Source organism: Lagopus muta, chromosome 5, assembly GCF_023343835.1.
Source record: "Lagopus muta isolate bLagMut1 chromosome 5, bLagMut1 primary, whole genome shotgun sequence".
NCBI classification, from domain to species: domain Eukaryota; kingdom Metazoa; phylum Chordata; class Aves; order Galliformes; family Phasianidae; genus Lagopus; species Lagopus muta.
This window is the reverse complement of record NC_064437.1, coordinates 40,704,774-40,731,359: the sequence shown is the minus strand read 5'-3', so window position 1 is coordinate 40,731,359 and position 26,586 is coordinate 40,704,774. Positions and strand designations below refer to the sequence as shown.

Genomic DNA, 26,586 nt, shown 5'->3' with positions numbered 1-26,586 from the left:
GTCTCTCTCTCTCTCTCTCTTTTTTTTTTTTTTTTAATTATTCTGAGCCTGATAATGCTGTCGTTTTAACTGGGTATTCTGTCACTATTTTGCAACTGTATTGACAGTGGATCAAAAAAGCATACTATATTTATTGCTGCTTAATTCAGTTCTTTGCATAGGATCATCATTAAGGTTTTGTATTCCTCACTGGGATTTTGTGTTGGAAAATGAAGCAGTTCTTCTGCATCCATTAACTTACTTAAGCCGAGAGGTACTTATCAAATTTTGACTTGTTTTTGAGATCAAAAGTTGACTCTATTAAGTGATGTTGGTCCCTTTTCCATAGAAATTATACTTTTGGTATTTCCTGGCAGTAATGCTGAAGATGTCTTAGAATTATGAGTTTTCAACTGCAGTAAAGATTATTTTTCTTATTTTTACATTTGTTTCCTTTCTTCTTCCTCAAATATGTATGAGTAAGCAATACAGATATTTTACATTAAAATGAACTTACATTAAAACTCGGAAAAACAAATAGCTAAGATATCTATAAGGCTTAATATTTTTTTTGTGACAGCTTTATTTTTAAAATTGTGTTCTGACTTCCTTATATCAGTTTATAATCTCTTCAGATATTTCTTAAAATATTACTGACGCTTCATTAAATGCTCTAGAGATAATATTGTAGGATTTTTTTTTTTTTTTTTTAGAAGATGTTTAAATTTCTAATATGTTCTCTAGATAGCTGGCTGGTGCATAAATATTTTTACTTTCCTTCCTGGCTTATCAGAATACCAAAATCCTTTTTAACAATCTGATTCTGAGCTATCTATATTGATGTTCTCCTTATGACATCCCATGGCTGTTGGTGTTAAGTGGCTGGTCTTAGTTTTCTGACCCCAAATTCCACATAAATGACATAAGGGTCAAGACTTACTTTCTTTAAATGATGGATAGGCTTACAGAAATGCTTTCCAGAGGATGTTTCTTATTTACTTCAAAGGTACAGATTCATGAAAGCATGAAAGTGCATGAATTCATGAACACTGGATCTTCTCCTCCTAGACCTGTGAAGAGAGCACTATTTCACAGATCTGCTCAAACCAATCTCTGCACTGCAGCCGTGAGCTAAACCTGCCTGGTGGTCTAAGAAATTCATACGCAGCTGTAACTTTCCTTGCGCAGTGTTGTTGTCAGTTTTCTTACTGCACAAATAAATACGCTGATTTAACATGTTTGGAATGCTATTTAATAAAATGAAGCAATTCATACTTAGAAAATGAGTTCATTGAGTCCCATAAGTAGGTCTGTGCTTAATTCTACACTGTCTACATTTTGGCACTGAATGGAAGTAGAAGGAGGATTAGTGAACTTACTGGGAAAAAAATTATGTCTTGAGATATTTGTGTAACACTTTACTTTAAAAATATTTTAGGAGTGTTCCTGTGTTGACAACTCAAACAATGTCTCAGAGAACAGTCTGCTGCAAAGATTTTGTTGGAATGCGGAGGCTGTGCTCAAATGATGAGGAATGTGGAGTGGGATGCTAAATAAAAATAACTTCTTTATTAATGTTGAAATGCATTGTTAAAAATTCTAATTTAGACAAGGCTGCAGTAATCTACGTTCTGTTTAAAACTGTGTGCAACTTTTATGCTGAAAGATCCTTGGAATTCTGATGCATTAAGTTCTGGCCACTGCAGTCTTTGCATATAAGATGAGAAAGTATTTTGAAATGTATTTATACTCAATTCGGATATTTGCTTCTGAGATGACCTGAGAGATTTAAGAGGGAAGTGTGGGAAGATGCAGAACTGCTGCCTGCTTGGCTGAAGCCTCCTTAAATAGCATTAGTAATTTTTATATCATGATGAGATTTTTTTTATAATAAGCAGTGTTAGCAGTTTATATCAGGATTAATATGAGAGTGAAATTTCCATTGAGTTTTCTTTGATCTTACAGAGAGAACATAAAAATTAGAAATATCAGATTAAGTCTGTCAAATTTAATAATTTTGCACATTCTCACTGTGTGCACTGAACTTGCCTGTCTCTCTTTAAAGCAGGGGAAATTCTATGGTTTATTCTGAACTATGATTTTATTTTGTTAATTTGAAAGCAGCATAAATTAGAATCATAGCATCACTCAGGTTGAAAAAAAACTTAAAGATCACCGAGTCCAACTCGATGCTACGCTAACTGTAACAAACCTCTGCTAAATCACGTCCATGAGTACCACATCCAAAGGGATTTTAAACACATCCCGGGATGGTGACTCAACCACCTCCCTGGGAAGCCTATTCCAGTGCTTTACAACCTTTTCTGTAAAGAAGTTTTTCCTGATATCCAAGTTAAACTTGGCACAACTTGAGGCCATTTCCTGTCCTGCCTTGTCCTGTCACCTGTCAGCAGTGAGAAGGAACCAGCCATATTCTTGATTTGTTACACTGCTGTTCTCTCTTTTATTTTTTAAATGTAGGTTACAACATTAGTGAAATGTCCACAGAATCCTTCTGGTAAGAAAAAGGGACGTTCAAAAAGAGCTCGTGTCTTGTTAGCTTCTGTGGAAGAAGCCACTTGGAATCTATTGGACAAAGGGGAAAAAATTGCCAAGGAAGCAACCGTCTTAAAGGAGGAACTTCATGCAGCATTGGCTGATGTTCAGAAAGAAAGTAAGTGTATTATGTCACAAAGGCACTTAAAGGAATTAGCTAATTAGCTTACCCATGTAACTTTGTTATGACAAAGAAGCTGAGGTACCCATGAGAAATATGTTTTCGTGTGCAAATGTCTGAAATTTATGTTGTCTGATTGTATGCACTCAGATACCACTGGTAAAGAGGTAAAGCATGCAAGCTGGGGATATGGAAAAGCACTTATGTTAGGGATAGTATTGCCTTTAAAAATATATATATGCTTTCTTTTTAATGAAGACAGGATTCCCCTAGCTGATTTTACTGACTATTTAGCACATGTTTAAGATAATGCATGCTTTGTTTCTTTTCTTGGAAAGAGCTGTTTTCCTGAATCTGAGTTTAAGATCTTTTTAGATAGAAATAACAATAAAAAAAGACATACTCCCTCTTTTGTGCAATAGTAAGGATTTTGTTTGTGAAGCTACAGTAGGCTTGTCTGGAATTACATTTTGAGTCTTTAGTAGAAGAACAGTGGAAGCTTCAAGCTACTGTAAGACTCATCTTCTGATGTCAGACCAACTCATCTTCTTATGTCAGAGCAGCTCATCTTTGGCCAGTTTTTGCCATGTTCCATTTTCTGATAGCCTGTCTCCTCATTTCCAAACAGGCTCCCAGAGTATTAGTCACATTCTTTTAGGCTATTTGTTGCTCTGTTGATTGTTTGCTCTCTTTATGGATAATCAGAACCTAGTTGGTTGAGTAAGAAGCTCAGGTCGAATAATTGCATACTGAATGATAGACATCTGAAACAGGTTCCTTTATAAATAAGTCCTGAAAATTAATTCATGAGAAGATTTCTAAGGAAAACCAGGACAGAAGAGTAACGCTCTTAGTGCCTGGTCATTTGGTAAATGTGTGCTCTCATCAATACTCCATGAATTTTAGAAGTGAGTTGCTCCTAATGGTTGCCTGGGTTCAGACTAAGAGGAGCTGATGAAAGCCTTTCCAAATAAATAGCAGCAGACTAAGAGGAATGGTCTGCACCATGAAATTATTGTCATGCCATGCTGTTGAATGAACTTGTAACCATGTTTGGTTTTATCAAGCAGTAGAGGAGACTTCTGTTAGTTTTTAGCTAAGCTTTGTAGTGTGTACTGTTACACCATGTGATAATTTGTGCCTTAAGGACTGCATTAGCCATTTGAGTCAGGTCTCTGCCCTTAATAAATCAACAGCTTCGGGTTGTTTTTTCTTTTGTATTTTGTCTTTCTCCATTTGCAGTTGGGACAGTTTCTGAGTGCCTGCAGTTGTTCAGAGTAGTCATTACTAGCTAATGGATTCTTCTGGATCAAACAAGGGCTGCATTTTAGGGTCTGATATATGCATATAATGTCTGAGATAACTTAAGGTACTTTGAGATTAAAGGCATTACAGCCAGCAAATGTCATTGTTATCTGTCATATTGATCAGTTCAGCTTTTGAAAAATCAGCCATTTTGGATTAGTCTTAAAATGTTAGTCCATCCAGTCCAGATCGATAACACAAGACAAGAAAAAAAATATATAGTTTTCTATTGATTTTTATACATAGATTATGTAAAAATATTTCACATCTTCAATTTATGTATTGATTCTCATCCAGGACTAGGGATGACTACCAAAATAAATAATACGTAAAGTAGATTATATACAGTGCATACATTTTAAAAGAAAGTTAAATCAATGTTATTACCTATCATTATGCAATGACAAATTGTGAACTTGCAGCCCATTTTCCTCCATGGATTTGCTGAGCTGCTCAAGTTAATTTTAAAAAGTTGGTGAACAATCACATGGTAAATTTTAATATTTGTTGATTTTGCACGTATTTATAGTCTTTTGGGGCTGTATTATTTTTAATTTGTGATGTACCCCACCACATGTAATTTTGCTTGTTGCTGTAGTTGCATTCTGCTGCTGTTAAATGTCTCTTGTTGCTTTAAGGTCTTTGAAAAGGTCTGGGCCATAAATTCTGATAAATCGTGTTTGCACGCAGTCACATGCCATTCATATTATAGCATTCAGTATTTAATTTTCTCTGCTCAAATTTTTCTGTGGTAACTGGCCGGTATTCTTATTCATATGCTTTAAAACGAGTTATAAATTTTTACACATTGGCCACAGTTTATATTTAATGTAGACTGGAATTCTGAAACAATCCTCTAGGTAATTGCACTCAGATGTGAACCAAACTATGAGTTCCAGAGCTGCAGACCAATGTCTGGAAAAAATAATGTAAAATCTTTTCTCATGTTTTTATCATATATTGCTGCTCACTGAGCTTAATTAGGAGACTATGACATTAGAATTAAATGCATAGTACTTTGGAACAGTTATGGCCAGTGTGAAATGATTCAGTATTCGGTATTGAATGCTGGTCAGTATTCAAGGACCATCTTCTTCAAGCCCAGAAGTAGTGCACCCCAAGAAAAAGAAAGCAGGCAAGAATGCTTGGAGGCCTGTGTGGATAAACAGGTTGCTCCTGGACTTAAGCATGAAAAGAAAGTCTATAGGGTGTGGAATCAGGAACAGGTTACCTGGGAGGATTGCAGATGCTGCTGATGGACTGTGTGCATTGTGCGGAAATCCAGTAGCCTCATAGCTGACAGGTTTTCCTGGTAATCTGATTTGGTCTGGCTTTGCTAAAGAGCACTTTTTTCCCCATTTTTATTCAAAAATAGTGTATTAAATCTATAAGTAATTAGAAAAAAAAGTCTCACTGCCAGCCTTCATGTATACAGCATAACAATAAACTGCCTTCTATTCATACTCTGTTATAAATTGTAAAATAACTGACCTTTATGCAAGGGATTAAGAAACATTTAGACATGAACACTTCTGATATTAAGCATCAAACTATAATTAATGTCCCAATTCTAATTCTTAAGTAATTTTGAGACAAAATAGTGATGTAGTTTATATGGGGAAACATTATCTTAAAGTCCAGAGTTTAACATGTCACTTCCTGTTGCTATAATTTATATCAAGGTGTGATGAGATTGAATCATAGTTTTCAAGCAATTGTACAGGCCTAGCAAAAATGTTTGGTATTAATCATTATTACTTGCTTACCATACTTGGTCAGAAACAAAACAGTTGCTGCCTATGTTGCTTCTATCTATTGCAGTGTCAATCTTGCATGCATTTAGCTGTTATCATGTCTCAAGTGTGTTTCTAGATAAACCTTACGTCACAGATAACATAGTGAAAGCATGCTACTTGCTGGAGTTACATTTTGAGCCTTCCCTTACCCTCAAAGAATAAATCATTAAAAAAGACAGAAACCCAAAACGATGCCAACAACAACAAAAAAGAACAGCAAAAAAGCCCACTTTCAAATGTTCATATTTAATGTGTTGAGAGCAAAAGACAGGGAAAACTGTGGCATAGAAAAAATGTCACTATTCATGTAAGAAAAAAAATGGAGAGGACAAAATGAGGATATTTACTAAGGAAGGGGGATAGTGCTGATTGGCATTTTTATTCTTCTCCAGAAAATCTGTTAAAAATCAGCTTTGTTTTCTCATCCTACATTGATGTACGCATGTGTACTTTGCAGCTCATTCTAGGAGGAAGAATTTAGATACAAAGGCTTGGGATCACCTGTTTTGCCAAGAACAGATCCCATGCAGAAGAGCTTTGGGTGTATCTATAACTGGCTCAGATGTCCCTAAGTGTGAAAAAGGGAATTAAGAGACTGGACATGATGCATGTTGGGGGTGTATGTGGTGGCTCTGATTACGCATTAGGAACAGCAGTATGAAACGTGGAAGTAGAACTTCCTGGTATGAGGCAGTAAAATAATTGCAGTGCAACAAAATACAATGGTATCTGAGCTGAATAACAGACTCTGTGGCAGGAGAAAAATGTCCTGTAACATCTGCTCTAGGATATTGCGACAAGCTGCCTTATAATGGTATTGTATATTAAGAACATGCAGGAGATATCTATTGGCCTTGCTTTCACACCAATAATGCCAACTCCAGCTGGCTAACTATAGCAGATAAAAATGATACTTGTGGTAGAAGAACAGGTGATCATACTAACGACTAGTGTTTTTTCATCTTTTGTTTTTAGAAAGTGTAGGCTTGTTCTGATGTGAACTGACTCCCAGTCTTCTCTGGTCCTAATTCTGCTTATGTTAGTAATGGAACTTAAGGCTTAGAAATAGCAACTGTTGGTATAAATCACTGATTTTTTTTTCTTGAGTTTGAGACTAGAACTCCTAAATGATACAATGGCTATCAAAGTGATTGTAAATGCATTATTACTGAAAGTCTTGCTGATATACAGACAACACCAGTCACACAGTTATTTGCTCTTCTGATAGTGGTAACCAGAAGATTAATTCCTGCCTTAGATGTAGCTGACAGTAATTCATATTTATGATCCTTGAAGACACGATTATTACATGTGTGTTGCACAGGAAAAAAAAATACCTTTGGTAGTGTTGTTTAAACAACAGGAACACAAAATCACAACTAAACAATAAAAGAAACCAAAAAAACTACTGTTACTGAACAAAACGCCAGCCTGAAAGATAACTCCTGAAGACCGATGTGGGATTATGAAGCAAGCATTACGTCATGGTGCTGGATGCACGAGGGAATCACTCCATGTAGTTGTGCATGCCTGGAACAAAAAGTCTTCAGATTATAAACATTTTACTCAATATATGTAAAACTGCGTAAACATTACTGATCTGTTGCTACGAACTGTTTGGTACAGTCTGATTGAATTAAGGCCAGTTGGTGTGTTTTGTTTGAATATACATTTCATTGGCAAATCTAGTGTTCATATTTAGTTGTTGTTCTTCCCTATGTGTGTGTGCTGACTTAGTTCCTTGTGATTTACCACCGTTACTACTCAAAATGCTGTGGAATGTGGATAGCATTAGACATATTATAAAGTGTACCACAAGATAAGATGTAGATATGAAAAGATGTAAAAATATACTTTGTGACATATTGGTATAATCTTTATGCTATCAAAACCATGTTTAAGTCTCTTCCTGTATATCTACGTGTTGGCCAACTGAGCATTTAAGAATGCACTTTGATGCTTGGTGTGCTGTTTATCCCAAGGGAGACCAGGAGATTTGAAATCCTCTCTTTTATATTGTCTCCGGTGGCTCCCTCTCTCTCGGTCAGTGGGCTCCCTTTCACAGCTGTTTCTTTTGGACTGTAAGTCCATCAGCCTTAAAGGTGAGATTTAGGGAAGAGAGCACCAGGACTTTCCTTGCAACAATACCTCTTTGTGGGAGAACACAAGAATTGACAACAGTCATTCCACGTGGATTTCATACTGCTGCAAATGAAATGAGAAAGACAGATGTAACAACATACAGAGAACAAGAATGTGATTCTTAGATAGGATTAAATAGAAGAAAGAAAATCAATTCAAAGAAATAAAAGAAGAAAACAATACTCTGATTGTCTTGTCTAAAACATGGAAAAACATTTAGCTGTTGCTGGATTATGATCTGGATCACTGTCTGAGGAGAGTGCTCCCTAACTGCAGTAAATGGTACTACTGCAACAATCTGTACAGGCAGCCTACCGTCAGCAAGCAGCCCAGCAGGTCTGTGTACCCTTGTCAGCTATTTGCCAACAGAATACTTGCCAACAGGCTCATGACTGACTTATTTTTAAAAGTATTTTCAGGTAATTTTTTAAAATATTTTTGGTGCTAGAGAGAAGTGCATGGGTATCCTTAACTTTAAAAAAAAAAAAAAATTACCCGTGGCTGAGCTGTATTTTCACTTTTCTCTTTGAGCGTGCTTATTTATTTACTTATGGCAAGCAGATCTACAAAACAGCAATCATTTGACAGCAGCAGCAGTACTTGATCAGCTAATGGTAGTAACACCATTTACTTCGCTATCTCTCTGTGTGTACTGAAATGTGCCTTGGAGTTATGTGTCTTCCATTAATTATATTATTTAAGGTATATCCTGACTTTATTTCTTTTAATTGCTTTTCACTTCAATGCCTGAAATAGCTGAAGTATGATGGATATGCTCATCTTCTGCTTCCGTATTTATGCCACTGAATTAGTACTCTGTGTTTCTTTGTTTTTGACAAATATAATTAAGGGAGAAATCTGCCTGATGGGATTTACAATAAAATTGATTAGATTGCATCAGTGTCATGCCTGTCGACAGCACTTGAAGAATGTTCTCACATTGTATTGGTGTTGGAGATGTCATTTCCTGCTGCTTGTATACTTGTAGCTCCTTTCTTCCTAGACTGCAATCACAGTTGTATTTTGGAGTCATGATCCTATGGCCATCATATATTTGTTCATTCAACCACCTCAGGCAATGGCCAGCTTGTTCCTAGAGGGTTCATGTTTCAGACCCTTCTGACTTTGCTTCACACTGTCAGTGGAGTCTCTGTTTGTCAGTGGAGAATTAGATTCAACGAATAGATTCAATAAATAAAGTTTCACATGATTGACGCCACTCTATTTCAGACTTGGCTGGAGTCATTCTGTTGTTCAGATATTGTATTGCAGATGTCTCTGTAGCCTAACTCTGACTCACACCTGTGTGGTGGAAAAAGAAAACGTAGAAATGTCTGTGGAATGAATTATAAGCCTTACGCCGTATTCTTTAGGAGTCCCATGCAGGCCAAAATACTAATTTACTAAGCAGTTACACACTCTAGGATACCTTTGCTTCCAAGCTGAGAGTAACAAAATTCAGGCAAATTGGCACATCTTGCAAACAGAGCATTATTAAGTTAAATATATAGCATGTTTTAGATGATTGATCTTTAAGTTTCAACTCTTACTCTCTTTATCCTGAAACAAAATAACGTCTTAGGGACCTCTCCAGTGTATAAAAAATGTTGACATGCTTTTAAACAGAGAAGAGGAGAAGTGGGGAAAAAAACAACAACCAGTGCTGAGATCCACATTCTCCAGATATGAGACCCTTGGCAGATTTATGCTAACAATATCCAAAGTGTGTTTGGTTTTCTTTTCAATGCAAGTGTTATGGCTAAGAGCGTGGATCCAACTTAATGAACAGCTGCCTAAGGGAGTCAGCAGGAATATGTCTGAGGAGAAGAGTATGTCTTAAATATTCACTTTCTTGTGCTGCACTCTGGCTTTTCACTTCATTTGGAATCCTGAGCAATCCCTCGAGTATTCAGTAAGAGCTGGATATTGATGGCTGAAAGTTTGTCTATATTGTTCTAAGCTTATTGAAAGACTTGGATGTTGGGACAGCAGAAGTGGGGCTTGTGTGCATAGACTTAATTTAATCATTAAGTTTATTGCTACTTACTAGTAATGGTTTTATTTTTAAAGTACATATAATTGGGTAAATACTCAGTTTAAAGGAGAGGAGGAGATGGTAGTAGGGAATTTTGGTGCTTATAATGCTATTAGAGCAGTTTAAAGCCAAGATCTTTGGATGACTGTGTGGGATTTTTTTCAGTGACTGAATGCTGATAGGAATACAATGTCCATTTAAATCTAGTTTTTAAAATTTAATGCTGGAAAGCAGTATTTATTATCTATTTGCACAGTTGCTAGCTTATCTGCATAGATTTTATTTGTTAGATGTTTGAGTGTATGAGATTTTCATTCTATTAACTTTTATTCATAATGAGAAAAGTAATATTTGATTCTCTTCTGTGTCCATGAATTACTTAACAGTAAGTACCAAATAATATAAAAAGCAGTGACTAGAAAAGTTTAGCTTAGAGCCTCTGGTTTTCTAGTGTATAGTTAAGAGTAATTATGTGATTGCCAAAGGAACTGTTTAAGAATTAAATGACTCAGAAAAGAAATAGCATTCAAAATGCAGAATATTCTGCATCAGTAATAGATCTCCATTCCAAAGCATTAGGGCAACAAAAGCACACTAGATTTTTTGGTAATACCTGTGACTTGCCAGATAGCTGACAAAATTTTAGCTGTTTCTTCTTGAGTGTTGCAGTATAGCCTAAATGAATTTGTCTTCATTTTACAGGTCAAGCTCTAAAGATATCAGCAGAGGCTTTTACCAGTGATCCCTGCTATTTGCCTAAGAGGCAGGCAGTTGTCCAAACAGCACGATCTCTCCTTACAGCTGTTACACGGCTTCTTATTCTGGCAGATATGGTTGATGTGGCATACTTACTGGAACATTTAACTGTGGTAAGTAAATTTTGACTTAACTCAGACTCCCTTTGGCCAGAAAAGGTGGTTTTTTGGTTGTTTTTTTTTTTTTTTTTAATGTGTATGTGTGTGTGTGTGTACACATAATAACCTGGCAACTAGTGAAGGTGCTGATTTGTAGAAAATTAAAAAAATAAAAGTGCCCTACAACTAACTTAGCAGATAGTTATCCATAAAATTATATTTCAAGTTCCTTTTTCTTTATCTCCTGTTTATGTATGAAGCCTTCTTGATATTTGTGTGCACGACAGTTGATCTCTAGAGAACTTTGAAGGTGGAATTTTATGTGGATATTCTGGGAGGGAAGGGACCAAGCAGGTAAAGGTCTCTTTGTATTCAACTTAGTTTGAGAAAGACAAGCTACAAGGAGAGGGAGGGAGGTGTGTTAGAAAGGTCCCTGATAGCTCCCTGGCTCTAGCTATTTATTCACAGACTGCAAACAGAAAAGGCTAGAAAGTTCTAATTTTGACATGTCTTTAAAAATTGCACAGTACAAAATGCTTGTTAAAAGCAACATAAAGCTGCATGGCTGTCCAGAATTTAGTTTGTCTTTCACATTGCTGTGGCCACTGCTGAAACAAGCCACCTACTACCACCTGCGCTCACATCCACTGTTTGGTGTCCATAAGTGTTCAGCAAACACTGATGGATGTCAATGGGTGCAACTTATTTTGCTTGGAGGAGTTCAATGACCTATCTTTGTTATGCACTTCACAGAATCACAGAATTGTAGGGGTTGGAAGGGATCTGAAGATTATTGAGCCCCTGATAAAGCAGGTTCCTTGCAATAGGTTATGCAGGTAAATGTCCAGACAGCTCTTGAATATCTCCATAGAAGGAGACTCCATCATCTCTGGGCAACCTGTTCCAGTACTCCATCACCCTTCTTGTAAAGTAAGTTCTTCCACATGTTTGTATGGAACTTCTTATGTCCAAGTTTTAGGCCATTGCTCCTATCACTATGTACTACTGAGAAGAACTTGGCCTCATCTGTTTGCCTCCCACCTCCCTTTGGATATTTATAAACATTTATCAGATCCCCCCTCAGTCTTCTTTTCACCAGGCTGAAGAGACCCACATTACTCAACCTTTCCTCATATGGTGGATGCTCCAGGCCCTTTATAGTCTTTGTGACCCTCTTCTGGACTGCTTCTAGTAGATCCCCATCTTTTTTGAAGTGGATAGCCCAAAACTGGACACAGTATTCTAAATATCACTTCACCAGGGCAGAGTAGACCCTTGACCTGCTGGCCATGTCCTTTTTAATGCACCCCATTTAGGATACCATTTACCTTCTTGGCCACAAGTGCACACTGCAGGCTCATGGCCAATCTTTTGTCTACCAAAATATCCAGGTCCTTCTCTGTAGTGTTCCTCTCTAGCAGGTCATCCCCTAACCTGTGATGCATGTGGCTGTTCCTCCCCAGGTGCAAGACACTTACACTTGCTCTTGTGAAACATCTTCAGATTCTTCTCTGCCCAACTCTCCAGCCTGTCCAAGTCTTGTTGAATGGCTGCAAAGCCTTCCAGTGCGTCAGTCATTCCTCCCAAGTTTGTATCATCAACAGACTTGCTGAGTGTGGATGTCATTCCTTCAACCAGGTTGCTGATGAAGATGTTGAGCAAGATGGAAGCTAGCTCTGATCCTGCAGAGCACCACTAGTTATTGGCCTCCAACCAGATTCTGTGCCATTGATGACAACCCTGTGAGCTCTGCTAGTCAGCCAGTTCTCAGTCTACCTCACCATTCACTCACCTATCCTACAATTTCTAAGTTTCATAACAAGGATGTTGTGGGAGACAGTGCTGAAGTCAAGGTATGCAACATTCACTACTCTCTCCCTATCTACCTGGTCAGTGATGACACCATAGAAAGCTATCAGGCTGGTTGGGTATGATTTCCCCTGTGAATCCATATCAACCACTCCTGATAACCTTTCCTTCCATTTGTTTGGAGATGGCATTCAGAATATTCCATCACCTTTCCAGGGATAGAGGTGAGGCTGACTGGCCTCTAGTTTCTCAGGTCCTCCTTCTAGCACATCTTGAAGACCAGAGTGATGTTGGATATCTTCCAGTCTTGAGGCACCTCCTCCATCCACCAAGACCTCTCAACGATGATAGAGAGTGGTTCAGCAGTAACCTCTACCAGCTCCCTCAGAACACATGAGGGCATCCCTCTGGGGCCTATGGATTTGTGTGTGTTGATTTTTGCTAGATGATCTCTGACCAGATCCATCTTCATCTTCCTTTCCCTGGACTCTCTTATTCAGGGTTTCCTGAGGCCTAGTCTTCGCATTAAAGACTGAAGCAAGGAAGGCATTCAGCATCTCTGCCTTCTCAGCATCCTTTGTTACTAGGGTGCCCACCTCATTTAGGGGACCTACATTTTCCCTAGTCTTCCTTTTACTGTTGACATACTTAAAGAAAGGGTAAGAATTCTTCTTACCCTTTATCCCCTTTGGAAGATTTAATTCCAGGAGAGCCTTAGCTATTCTTGCTGCATCTCTACAGGTCCTGACAACATTCCTATATTATTCCCAGGTGGTCAGACCCTCTTTTTCCGCATTTCTACTTTATTTCCTTTTAGTTTATTCATAAGTTCCTTGCTCATCTTTACAGACCTCCTGCCACGTTACCCTGATTTCTTACTCTTAGGGATGCTCGTCAGGTGCTATTTTGTTAGGCTGCAACTCAGTTGCCATCTGTCACATGACAAAAAAAACGTAATGGAGTATTGGTGGGAAGGTTCAGCTTTTACTGCCACACCACCAATATCTGCCTCTGATATCATGGGCCAACATAACGAAATAGGAGACTTTACTATCGGAGTAGCTGCTGTATTATAATAATGCTGTATTCAGTCATCTTTTTTCTTCTTTTTCTGTTTCTCGTTGTACCGTAAGGATGCCCATATTCTTCTTACCGTATAAAACTAACATGGTTGTTTTACTATTTCATAATTAAGCAAAATATTTCTGTTAAGCAACGTTAGTAAAATTTCCTGCCTACTCAAATTCTTTTGCTGATAACCGTAGTGTCTCGAGTGACTTTAATGTTGCCATCATACTTCTGACTCCCAAAATGTGTCGCTGTGTTCCTCTTCTGGGAAGGGAGAGGAATTATTCTCTTCAAGTTTCCTTTTATATTCTAGCATCTTACACACTGATTAAAAAAATAATAAATCAGGTTCTATTGACTTTAAAATGTTTGGGGAAAAAATTAGCTCCCAATCACAACAGGATTTGTTGCTTCGTACTGCAGTATTTCATAATAAAACAATGTTGTTTGGGTTCCAGTGCTTTATTTGAAACGTTCAGCTTTGATAATTGCTGGAGGTGCAGCACAGGATAAAATAAGCACTGACTTGCAGAAAAGTCTGTTATTATATGCCAGCTATAAGAAGGTGGCCTGTTTTGTAGTGCTTGTGCAATAAAAAACCCTTAAATTATTGTATTTTAATTGGTAACCTGTTGAATTTTTGCATAAGTATTTTCATTATGTTAGAAGAACTCTTGTAAAATCCTTTCAATGTGTTTTACATAAGAGAATTGTAATTGGGAAGTTTTCTTTCCCACAGTTTCAGTATTTCTAAACAACTCTGTAAAACTCATACCATTATTTTCATTTGAAAATGAAAGCAAATAACTGGAGATCATAGTGAACGCAAAGAACCATCAGAGAAACTCCAACACTGCAAGGAGCACAGTTATGTTTCTCTTCCATACTTTAATTCTATACAGGAGTGAGAACTGAATTCCTTATTAATGTCTCAGAATAAATCTGTGTGGCAGAACTCACACCAAAATGCTTATGTAAAATGACCCTAGTCTTTAGAAGATACATTTTTTTCATGATTATTTAGTCTCTGCACTGGCTGTTAAACCCAACACGAGTGGTATTAGTTGTCATGGCATCTTTCTGATATCTAATCAGGAAACTGACTTGGAATATTTAGAAATAGATTAGATTTAGCAGATTTAGAAGACTTAGAAGAGGTTATTTCAACACATGCTAGTGAACCACATTCAGATAAGATTCTGAGCTCTATCCAGCTGAGCCAGATTTAAATAAGATTCATTAAGTATTTTAATTTGAATTTCATTCTTTCAAAGGCCTTAACTTCAAGTATTGGACCTTAGAACTTGCTTAGGAATTCCTTTTTTTTCCCCTTCAATGGAGTCTTGATCCCATAAAAAAAGATTGTATTCAGTAACCCTAGCATAGAAAGTAGACCTTACATTTGCTTTATCAGCTCTATTATTCTCAATGTCTACAGGTTCAAATGACTAGAAAATCAACTTTTATTTAAAAAAAAAAAAGTCTTTAGCAGTTGTTTTGAAATTTTAATAACATTTTAATAACATTTTAATAGGCCTTCCATTTTATTTTTCTCTTCACAAAGGTGTGAAGAAAAATGTTATTTAACAGTGTTACAATAACACTGTTATTATTCGAGACGTGTGATATTTAATTGCTTTTATTTCCATAACTCTGTGCTCTGTAATTGTCATAAAATCACAAAAAGTTTGTGATAAAAATAAAGTTAATTTTTAAAATTGAGAAAGAAGGAAGCCCATCATCATCAAATATTAATATATTATAAATAACAGTAATTAATACCAATAATTTATTATTAACCATTCAACTTGTATTTAGTCATATTAATATTTAATCTTATTAATATTTGGTTAGCATATTATTTAAATTTCATCCAGTACAAAGTATTTCATGGGGAATTTTCTGTTTATGTTATTTTTAAACCCATTTAGCAAAGAGTGCTGTATTTAGTCTTGTTCATGCAATAGATTAATTAGCTCACAGTCATTCAAAACATTTAATATCATGCTTACTTCTACTGGGAGAATGTAGCCTGGGTTTTTTCACTTTTATTTTCTCTGCAGTCTTTGTACAAGAATATGAAAGAGACAGTGACAATTTGACTAGATGTCATATACAGTTTCTTCTAGTGTTATCTGTCATCTGCCATGTCCGCCACTCTACATGTACCTGAGAAAAAGGATGAACCAAGTGTACTTCCAGTTTGTAGCCTGTAAGAGTATTGTGCTTTCCATACAGAAATACAGGATGGTTGAGGTTGGAAAGGACTTCTGGGTCCATCTGGTCCAACCCCGCTGCTCAAGCAGCAATACTACCTAGAACAGGTTGCCTGGGACAACATTCAGGTGTTTTTTGAAGATCTTCAAGGAGGTGACTCTGCTGCATATCTGGGCAACCTGTGCCTGTGCTCCATCACCCACACAGTGCAGAAGTGCTTCCTGATGCTTAGATGGAACATCTTGCTCACTGTCTCTGATTCTGGCACTGGGTGGGCACCACTGAAAAGAACCACTGTGAAGATGAGATTCTTTTATGAAATTTCACCAGTAAGGTGGAGATCATTTTGGTTCTTTACATAGTCCTATGGTATCTTCACTGCCCAAAACTGTTGCATGTTAGAACTATCTGACTGATCATATTCCCTCATACTATATTTCTAATCATTTTTAGTAGAATTCACAGCCTTACAAAAGTATGATAGTGCAGTGCAAATGCTCATTTTAATTGGAGTTGACTGAGAAAGGAAGATACAACGCACTAATGAAAATGGTTTCATCTTTAAATGACTAAATTTTTTTTTAAATAGGCAAGAGTTTAAATTGTAGAATCATAGAATTGCCAAAGTTGGGAAAGACCTCCAAGATCATCTAGTCCAACCATCTACCTACCATCAGTATTCTCCACTAAACTAGTGTCCTGTAGCACCACATCTAAGCATTTCTTGAGCACCTCCTGAGAGGGAGACTCAGCCACCTCCCTGGGAAGCCTGTTCCAGAGCCTGACCACTCTTTCAGAGGGGAATTTTTTCTAATAGTTCTCAATATCTCATTTTCTATGCTTAGTTTACAGCTTGACTTCTCTAACAAAAACTGTATTGTGAAAAACAAAACTCTCCTTATGTGTCACATTACTTGATTCTGTGCTGCATTCCCAGCCTCATTCATTATGGCTAGTGGTGCTCAATATTATTTAATTAAGTGAATTAGCAGACTAATGGAACTGCTTGAATTTATTGATCAAGGGAGAACAGCAAAACAGTAACAAGCTCCGAGCTTTTCATTTAAAATATGTTGGCAGTCTGTTTTTCTCTTATCTATTCCAGATCATGCTGAACCAGTGTGTTTTGTCTGCCTTTTCCCCCTTTTTATTGTGCTTTTAGGGGTACTTTTTAAGTCTTCATATTTTTCAAAAACACCTCAGACAGTGGGATCTTCATAAAGTGTTTTCTTATTTAACTACAGTCAGGAAAAAAGAAATGAGAATGACTACAACAAATAAGAAGTGACTTGAGAACTTGGGCATTATGTGGATGTAGCGTTTCATATTCTTCCCTTCCCTGCAGTGGAAGCATTAAAAATGTTTTTAGCAGGAGAGGGGTAGTATGGTGACAGAGAAGAAAGGTAAGGCTCACATATGCTTCAGGTTTAGGGATTTGACTTCACTTGTATAACTCAATGCAGAATTTGACTTGCATGCCACATCACCTTCTGATAGCTTTCTGTTGTGGTACCATGCAACATTTAATTAAAAAAAAAAGAAAAAGAAAAAAAAAGAAAATAATCTACTCTGGAGGTAGACAGTCAGTTTTTAAAATAAAAAATGACCAGAGTCTTCTCTCCTTTTTTTCTTTGGTGAGTGTGAACGATCGTTACAGCAGTAGAAGCCTGTGTGAGCAAGAGATGTTAAAAGTTAACAGGAGTGTTTGAGATTGGACTTGGATTCTTCTGTGGTTCATACTCATATTTTTCTCATCAGCCACCAGAAATGGATTCTTATTGAGACCAGTACGTGACACATGGAACACAGTTATTTGTAATTAGAGTTACAGTGTTTATCACGACACTCCACAAATAATATGGCAGTCTGTAAAGTGCAAGAAATGACAAAGAAAAGCAGCCCCAAAGAATTATTTTAAGAAGAGTTGCATTTCTCTAAGTGAACATTCTCTTGCTTGCAAACGGAACCTGAATGCCCTTCTGTTCTTGTTATCTTGACTGTGCTGCTTTGTGACCCCCTAATGACTCATAGCTTTCCAACCTCTAGGGCTTCCCTTGAAACAGCAACACTTAATGACTAGCAAACTGTTGCTAGGGAACAGGCTCCACAGTGGCTATGATGCAGTTTACGTAACATCCCTGGTTTTTGTCTTAGTATGGGAATTGCTGAAAAAATAACATCCTTTTCTTGCAAGTCAGAAGCAGGTTTTGAAGGGACTATAACTGGCCAACTTCAGGTGGAACTACTTCAGATTTTCTTTGAAATGACCAAGTCTGAAGGTTCCTGAATCTGTTTTACTAGAGCACAAGAAAACAAAATGGAATACCGGAGCTGTATTTTCAAGAAAAAGCCACAGCTGCTGGGTTATAGTCACACTGCAATGAAAAGATCTGAAAACAAATCATACTTAAATGAAAAGATTTGTAAGCAAATCAATTTCTTGTTTTTTTTGTTGTTATTGTATAGGGATTTCCCCATCAGACTTATTTCTCCTTCCCCTCTCCAGAGCTTCCTGGTCTGCAATAGACTCTTCAGACTCATCCTTATGTGTAGTGAAAGCATCTTTGTTATCATATCTCAGGTGTAGATGTGGGTCAGCTACCTTAGGAGTTCATGCTTAGAAGTTTCATAACTTTGCTTCAGCTGCAGGCAGCTTGTCTGCTTTTTTTCACTGTTTTCTGTCCTACCCAACATCCTAGAAGGGTCTCCATGAGCAACACATGTTTGTTAGGTTTGAGAAAGAATAATCTCCCTTTCTTCCAGAGTGTCTGCTTGATTTGGTGTATTGGGGCAGATAAATATGTCACCTTTAGAGGTGACAGGGCAGGTAAATATGTAGCAGCCTTCCTCCTTGCTGCTCAGCCACCACATTTTTAAGAGTCATGAATCATTAAAACGAGAGATAATTGTGCCTATATGCTGTACCTTAGCAAAAGAAGATAAAGTAACGGGAGTAGGTTGCCCTCTATTATATCAGTGTAGTGGTTTGAAAAGTATTTTAAGAAAACTAAGGTAGAATATTAGTAGGTGCTTGCTTTCATATATTTGTTTATTGGGACTATGACAATTCCTGCATGCTCTATACAGAGCCTAGAACTCCATTGTTGTAGACTGCCTTCAAACCAGTAATAAAAAAAGAGCATTTCTAAATTGTTTTCTTTTGAGTTGTTATACTGTTTTTGTTCTGCATTAACGCACTGAAGTACAGTGCTTCATAGGAGAATAATATGGAAGTGACACTGAAATTTCCTTTTATGAGTGCTAATATTGGAGGGTAAATTGTACATCAGTAAAATGACCTTGGATATTCTGTTTCTCTTGGCAGATTATTTCTGGGTTGTTTAGTAATGAAGTAATATAAGGTAGAATGGTTTGCCTGATCAACAGTTTTTTGTATCTCAGGCATACACAGATTATCCTGATCCAGAGGAATTAATTTTATAGCTCACTTTTGCTTTGGAGGCAGAAATGAGAATGTGCATGCAAAACAGTATCTGCTTTATCATTAAAATGCGTGTCTTCAAAACTTCTTAAAATAAGAACAAAATTATTTGATATTTCCTGGATGGAGGAGGCCATAAACCTCTATAAAAAAAACATGCTACAAATTCCACTAGAATAAAATATTGTGTAAACAACTTTTTTTCATAAATATGTGCTTTCAGTAATTTGAATTTCAGAGAATTTTTCTAATATTGATTTCAACCATTTATCCTGTTGATTTAAAGAAGTACATTTATTGTAATTTAGTCTCTTAAAGTAGAAATATGTTTTAAAATAAGAAGTTTTTTTTAATGAACTGCTTGTGTCAGAATATAAATTTAATTTTCTTCCTTAATTCATCCATATGAAAATAAAGATTTTACGAGTGAATAGTTTAGTGCTGTTTTGCTGCCCTGCACAATGAAAAATTATATTAACATTTAGAATGGCAAATATTGTTTGACTTTTATGGTTTCAGAAACCAGAAGAGAGCCATTTTTCTTTCTTTTCCCTTTCTTTCTTTCTTTCTTCTTCTTTTTTTTTTTAATATAACAAACTGGCATTTACAGTACTGGCCCTAAATCTGAGCCAGGCATGTAAAGTCGGAACAAGTAAAGGAAGTGCAGCAGGCCATTTCATAGAATCATAGAATTGTTTGAGTTGGAAGGGACCCTCAAAGTCCAACTCCCCCGCAGTGAGAAGGGACGCTGTTTGATTAGATGCTCCTATCCCTATCTGGGCTGATTTTGAATGTCTCCAGAGTTGGGATATCTGCCACCTCTCTGGGCAGTGTGTTCCAGTACTTCACTGTCCTCACCTTAAATAAAACTTTGGTTGTATCATTTCATGAATTAGCTAGATTCCCAAGTAAGCAATGTTGCAGGTGTGTGATTTGTCAAATAGCATAACTCATAAACTAAAGAAGCGGCGTTTGCTGCCTCCCACCTTTTTGGCTTATATGGGGATTGTATGGTTATTGTCAGGAATAAAACTTAGTACTCCATATTTAACTGTTTCCTCCAACATTGCCAGTTGTATGCAATGAAGTACTTTAAATATTTGTGATGTCATATTTTTGTTGTCTGGCTTCCTGTTCAGGTGATGTCTTTAGGCTTTATGGTCCATTGTGACATTCTCAGGCTTATTGAGTAAAAACGTATTCTGAAGCATATCTCCTAGAGAAAAAAAGATTTATAAAATCTTATAAAATCAAACTTTTAAGTGATTTTGTTTGTCTTTGTTGTATTCTTCCCTATTTTTGCTACTATTTTGTGAGGTGAGGAAATCGAGTACAACATACCTCTGTAATTTCATATCAGTGGTGTAGTAAACATTCATATCAGATCCTTAAGGAGAGGTAGATGATTTCATTAAAAATAAAAACAAGCAGCATGGTCGCTCTTGCTGTCACCATCTCTGCTCACAAGCACTAGACAGTGTGCTGTGTCTGAAAAATTCATCCAACTGTCAGGCCAGATATTAGGTTGAGGATCTGTTATGATGATGAGGAGGTTGAGAGGCACCATCTGTCAGGTCCTTCATGTGTCTGTGTGCTATGACATCTCCCCTTCTCCTTTCTAAAGGAAATTGTTAATAATGCAAATGTTAGCCTTTGTATTGCAGTTTCCTACAGTTGAATAAGCATTGTTCATCTATTTGAAAAACACCAGTACCACTTTTAATAATGTGTAGGTGAAAGAAGTACTATATTTAAAGTGAGATTTGAAACAAAGTATAACTAATCTTGTGGCAGCTTTCCTACAGCATCTGAGCATTTTGCCCAAGGCCAGACTTCAGCCTAGCAGATTACGATAAATAAATTAAATTGATAAAGACTACCCTACTGATATGCTTGTTAGAATAATGATTTCACTACCTGTGTGAAGTTGCATGTGCTTTTGTTAGTTGGAGAAGAAAAAGAAAGAAAGAAAACGATGTGAATGCTTTCTATTAAGTACCTTGACATAGGAAAATAACTGATCTTTAAAGATCAGGTCTGCTTTATCACTAATGTTTTATGTAAGCCTTGTCTATGAAATGAAACAGTGGATTTAGTTTACTTAAATTAGGTAATATGTACTTTTTAAAATTGTAGAATTGATTTCAAAATTATAGGAATGTGTTCATGTCTAGAATATGGTATACTTGAAGAAGATGCAGCACTACATCCTTAATATTTAGTAGATTAGAAAGCTCATGCAGGAAACAGACAAAAGCAAAACCACAAGTGGTAAGTGACAATATTTCTTTCTTTACCATCACAGTTTCAAAGAACTTTCGAAACATTAAGAAATGTATCCAGTAGATCTGATCTACAAAATACCTACCAGAAGTTTCAAAAGGATCTGGAAAACCTAGATTATTTGGCATACAAACGTCAGCAGGTAAGCATGTGGAAACCGGGTGGTAAGATGTGAAACACTGGGCATATGCATGGTAAGTGGGAGAAAAAGAGCAGTTGACAGAGCTATTGTTCTATCAGTAGGGTTTTCCTTCATGTAATTTGATTGTGTGAATCAATAGGAAGGGTGGCAATTCTATATTATACATATGGTGTTGGAAGTAATGGTACTTTATTTCTGAACAGATGTGTTTATCATACAGAAAGGTAAACAAGCACATAAAAGTTAGATATTATTAAGCATTGTATTAACTTACCAACTTTTTAATTAAAGGGTATAGAAGTACAGTTTTTACTTGAGATATGAAAATAAATCCACAAAAATTAATGGAATCAAATACTAGCTGTGCATGCAAACCATCAATTTTTTTTTCCTCTTCAGTAACGAATTTACAAGACTAGATTGTGTAAAAGTTTAAAGTGTATGCAGTATTTTACTCACGTTTGTGAGACAGAGGTTAAATTAAGCTGTTAACGTGTGTTTGTGTACATGATTAAATGTATTTACATGGTTAAGTGCATTTAATCTTGCACAAGCTTTCTGTAAGCTGGGCATGGCATCTGCGAAAATTGTCAACTCTCGTGTTAGGTCTTCATGTTTGTGTTCTTGGGAGGAAAAAATAACTTGGCCTATCTCAGATCAGACTGATGAAGCGCCCTCTAATTTCTATGTGTTTCATATTTTTCTGAATTCTGTCACTTGGTGTCAGTGTTGTCAAACACTTCACTTATTTGGCGACAGATCCTTTCCAGTTGTTTATATTTGATAGAAAATGAGAAAGGACTCAGAGACAGATGGTGGTTGAGCACATGAATCTTTGGTTCTTGAATTGATGAGGTCAAGGAGCAATATCTTAAGAGAGTTTTTCTGGTAGTAATATGGCATGTTTCTTGTTGCCCTTGGACATGGGGCTGCTGATAAATAAAAGACTGTTTCAACTAACAAGTAATGCTAGTTTTAGCCTGTAATGTGGGTTTATACTACTTGCTCTTGTAATTATGTCAAACATAGTAAGTGTCACATCTGCAATGGTTTGGAGAGTAGTTCTGAGCCAGGGAAGTATAAATTCTGTAATTGCTTCTCAGGATATCACTAATATTAGGGGTAGCTTTCTCTCTGAATTTTCATTCCCAACAAAATCCCTTTTTATTTCACAAGACCTATATATCATTATCTAGCGGACTCTAAACTTGCTTCAATAGCGTATTTCATTTCATCTTCAGAAGGGCATATTTTCTACTGTTTCCAGATCTTTACTACATTTTCTATCTTAATATTTTGTATTTGTGAGCCACTTAGAGAATTTCAACATCCTTTTTAAATCAGGCATTCGTATATCTCCTCATACTATTTCTCTGTCTTTCTGCTGTGCTTAAATGTGTTGACAGAAGGTTTTGCATTTGGAGGTACTGGAAATGTATTAGCTATAACATCATTTCCTGCTTTCAATCACAGGACAGAGGATAGGCTTTTTACTAGGGCATAGTCTTTACAAAATCTTATACAGTGCTATGAAGAAAACAAAGTAGGCAGAGACTGAAATTAGAAAGCAAGTGAGAAACTAGAGATGTTCTCTGTACCTCAGTTAATTTACATGGCGTACCCATTCAGAAGTTTCATGATCTGTGGATTTTTTGGGTAGTAACCTATCTAATTGTGATACTGAGATTTTCATCTCAATAGAACTTGCCGGAAATCCTGCAGAAAAGGATTTGGAAAGCTGCTTATGTTAGCTGTGTAGGAGACTTTGAATTGACTCCTGCTTTGGAAATAAATTGATTTCTTTGTGAAAAGGGTAAGATTTGGTTCAATTACTATGGAAGAAGTACAGACCTGGATTGGAACTGAAATTCTTCTGAGTTTATGACATTTAATACTCACTTTGCAGAGTTTGTACCTTTAAAGGATAACAACAAATGTGCTCTTTTGTTGAACTATGGATATATTTTTAGCCCAAAATGTTGAGTCACTGACATATATTTGGAGATGAACAACAACTGTGTACAATATGAACACGAATCCATTTGTGGTGAAATAAGCTTTATGTAGTTTGAGCAATGAATGTGTTATGTTGCACTTTATTTCTCTATCTAAAAAGAAGAACGGAAGCAGACAACTATATCATTCAAAAGTGGTGTAATTTTTCAATATTGAAATTTTCCAGTGAGATGGAGAATCACAAATTTTTAAAAGGATATTTAAAATTACTCACGTTGAAACAAATCTCTGAATATGGACCAAACTTTTATTAGTGGTAATAGTATACAAGAAACAAACATGGATCTAGGTGCTGTTGTTGAACCGTTGCTGTCTCTGACGAACTCCCACGTATTCATGCCTGTTCTCTTCTGAATTGCTGCACATCAGATCTTTTCTTCTTACTACTGGTTAGCACGAGACACACCTCCAATTCTATAGGCTTGTCATACTTTTCCAAAAGAAATGCCTTATTAAAAACTTACATGGAAACATGCTCAACTCAGGCCAGATTAAAAGCAAATAAAACTTTTCTGTTCAACAGCTGAAGATAGGCAGACTCTTGCAAATGTTAAGCGATGCAGGATAAGAGGGGACTTTGTGATTCATCTCAAAACTTTTTTTTTTTTTTCCATTAGGATTATAGTAGTAAATGGTGCACATTTATTTTTCTTATATGGGATCTTGCTGCTGTGGAAGGAAAGTTAACAATGTATTGTTCAGCTAAAAGAGTATTGGTTTAAGCCTCTGCATTGAAATTATTTTACTGTAAGGTCTCTTCATTCATTTTCTGACTAATGGTATTTCCTCTGAAGAAGGATTATTTCTAGTAAATTTCTGTATTTGGGAAGCAATCAAGGACCGTAAGTGATCCATCTTGAAGTAGGTCTTTTTTATACTGTCCTACTTGTTTTCCATTCATACTTTGTTTTATCCCACAGGTAGTCTGTGTAGATTGTTTAGAGAATTACTATTTTTACTTATCTTCCTTCCATTTTTAATTGAGTTGAAAATTTAATTTCTACACTCTGAGCTGACTTTTTTTTGTTAAACTGGGTTACATCTGAAATAGTTTCAGTAAGTTAATAATGTTATAAACTTGTACCAATAAAGCTATTCTAATTGCACAGGACCAATTTCAGGAAGTTAAATGTTTTAAAACTAAATTGCTTACCTCTTTTTTTAGGGACTAGCTTTATTTGTGACCAGCACAAAATTCATGTGAATTGTAGTCAGAATTAATGTTATGAAGTCACACAAAATATTACTATTGCTGTCTATTTTACTTTGAGATACTGGAAAATCTACTAAAAATGTCTTATTATTTTGCCATAAGCAGATGTGCACAGGTATTTTTCTATTCAGAGTGTACTAAGATAGCGTGCATGTTGTCTTTTTCAAAGCATCTGTAGTTGTAATAGTTTCGTTTCTGAGTAGCTTTTTGTTCAGGAAAGACACAAAGATTTCTACCTTTTAGAAAAGTCCAAAGAATAATACAATCAAAAGGGCTCTGTAACAAATCCAATTGTTTCAACATTCCCAGCTAAAAGAAAAATTCTTTGAAGTGGTACACCGTCTTTGGGAGAAGAGTAATAAGGAAATGTCAGACAATCTTGTTTTTCTTGTTTGTTTATTTAGTATTCCTTTTTTTCAGAAATGAAGTGCTTTGATTTGTTATGGACTGCTTAAGGACATAGGGAATAGAATAGCATCATCATTTAATCTGAGAGACATGTAGAGAAAATAAACAGTTGAGAGGATGGAAAATAGTGCCTCAAAAATTTGATCACAATCCTCATTCATGATGACTTTTCCTTCTAATTTTCCTGGCAAAGGAATGTGATCAGATCTTTAACAGGATCAGAACATTCCTTTTTTACCGTTTGTGTGAAAATTAATGGGATTACTTCTTCGGAGATGTTTGAATACATGTTCTTCCCTATTTTGTTAGGATAGAGTATATTAGAGAGGGAAAGAAGCAGTGGTAATATGGGAATGAAGTTGGATGAGAGAAAGAGGAGGAAAGGATTGTCTTTCTTTCATTTGGGTTTTCTTCTGAGGCATCTTAGTGTGCTTGTGGGTATGTGTGGATTTTCTTTGGTTGTCAATAAGAGCTATTTATGTGTGCATTTGGAAAGTCTAAAGATAATTGTAAATGCCAGCAGAGAAGCACTGACCTTAAAATCTGGTGATCAGTGGGGGACATGCAGGCAATTTTAATCCTTATGTTAACAAAGCTTGTGTTTGACGCCTTTGTTCCCCAAAACCATGGAAGGCCAGTAACTGCGATCTTAAGACTCACTGTTGTGCGTAGGCCAGCTGGGAATGTTTTCTTTTCACTCCTGTTTTCTTGATTCTTTATCTCCACTTTTATAAATCAATAGGATTATACAGTGTTGAGTATCTTTTTAGTGTTCTTCCCCATTTTGTTAAAACTTTGCATTCTACATAAGTAGTAAAATACATTCTGTTGGCTGAACAATAGACCTTCTAGTTTTGAGTTAAATACTGTGTAACTTGTTTCAGCATCAGCTAAGGAAGGTCAAACATACTTATGTTCAAATGTCATCAGTCAATTGAATTAAGTAAGTATCCTGTGGTTGCAACACATCTCAAAAACCACTAATATATCTTAAAGTGGAGAGAGGTAACAGAGAAATAGTTTAAAGAATGCGTTTTGGGGATTGTGTTCATCTTTTATGGCTCTATTATGCTTTTTCCTGATAGTTTCTATGTGAAGATTTTGCACTATGTAGTTGTTATATCAGAATTTCATGTTATAACTATTTGTAAAATTTCCATCGACAAAATATGTATGTTACTTATTGTTTATATTAAAAAA

General features: G+C 36.2%; 1 protein-coding gene across 7 annotated transcripts in view; it reads left to right on the top strand.

Annotated features, from left to right (window-relative positions):
* Positions 1-26,586, top strand: part of CTNNA3 (catenin alpha 3) — a 416,441-nt gene that overhangs the window by 17,592 nt on the left and 372,263 nt on the right. For all 7 annotated transcript variants that reach the window (XM_048946506.1, XM_048946507.1, XM_048946508.1 and 4 more), the window contains exons 3-5: positions 2,461-2,653; positions 10,637-10,803; positions 21,630-21,749. In XM_048946506.1, coding sequence (XP_048802463.1) covers positions 2,461-2,653; positions 10,637-10,803; positions 21,630-21,749 — 480 coding nt within the window. The remainder of the gene's footprint in view (positions 1-2,460; positions 2,654-10,636; positions 10,804-21,629; positions 21,750-26,586) is intronic.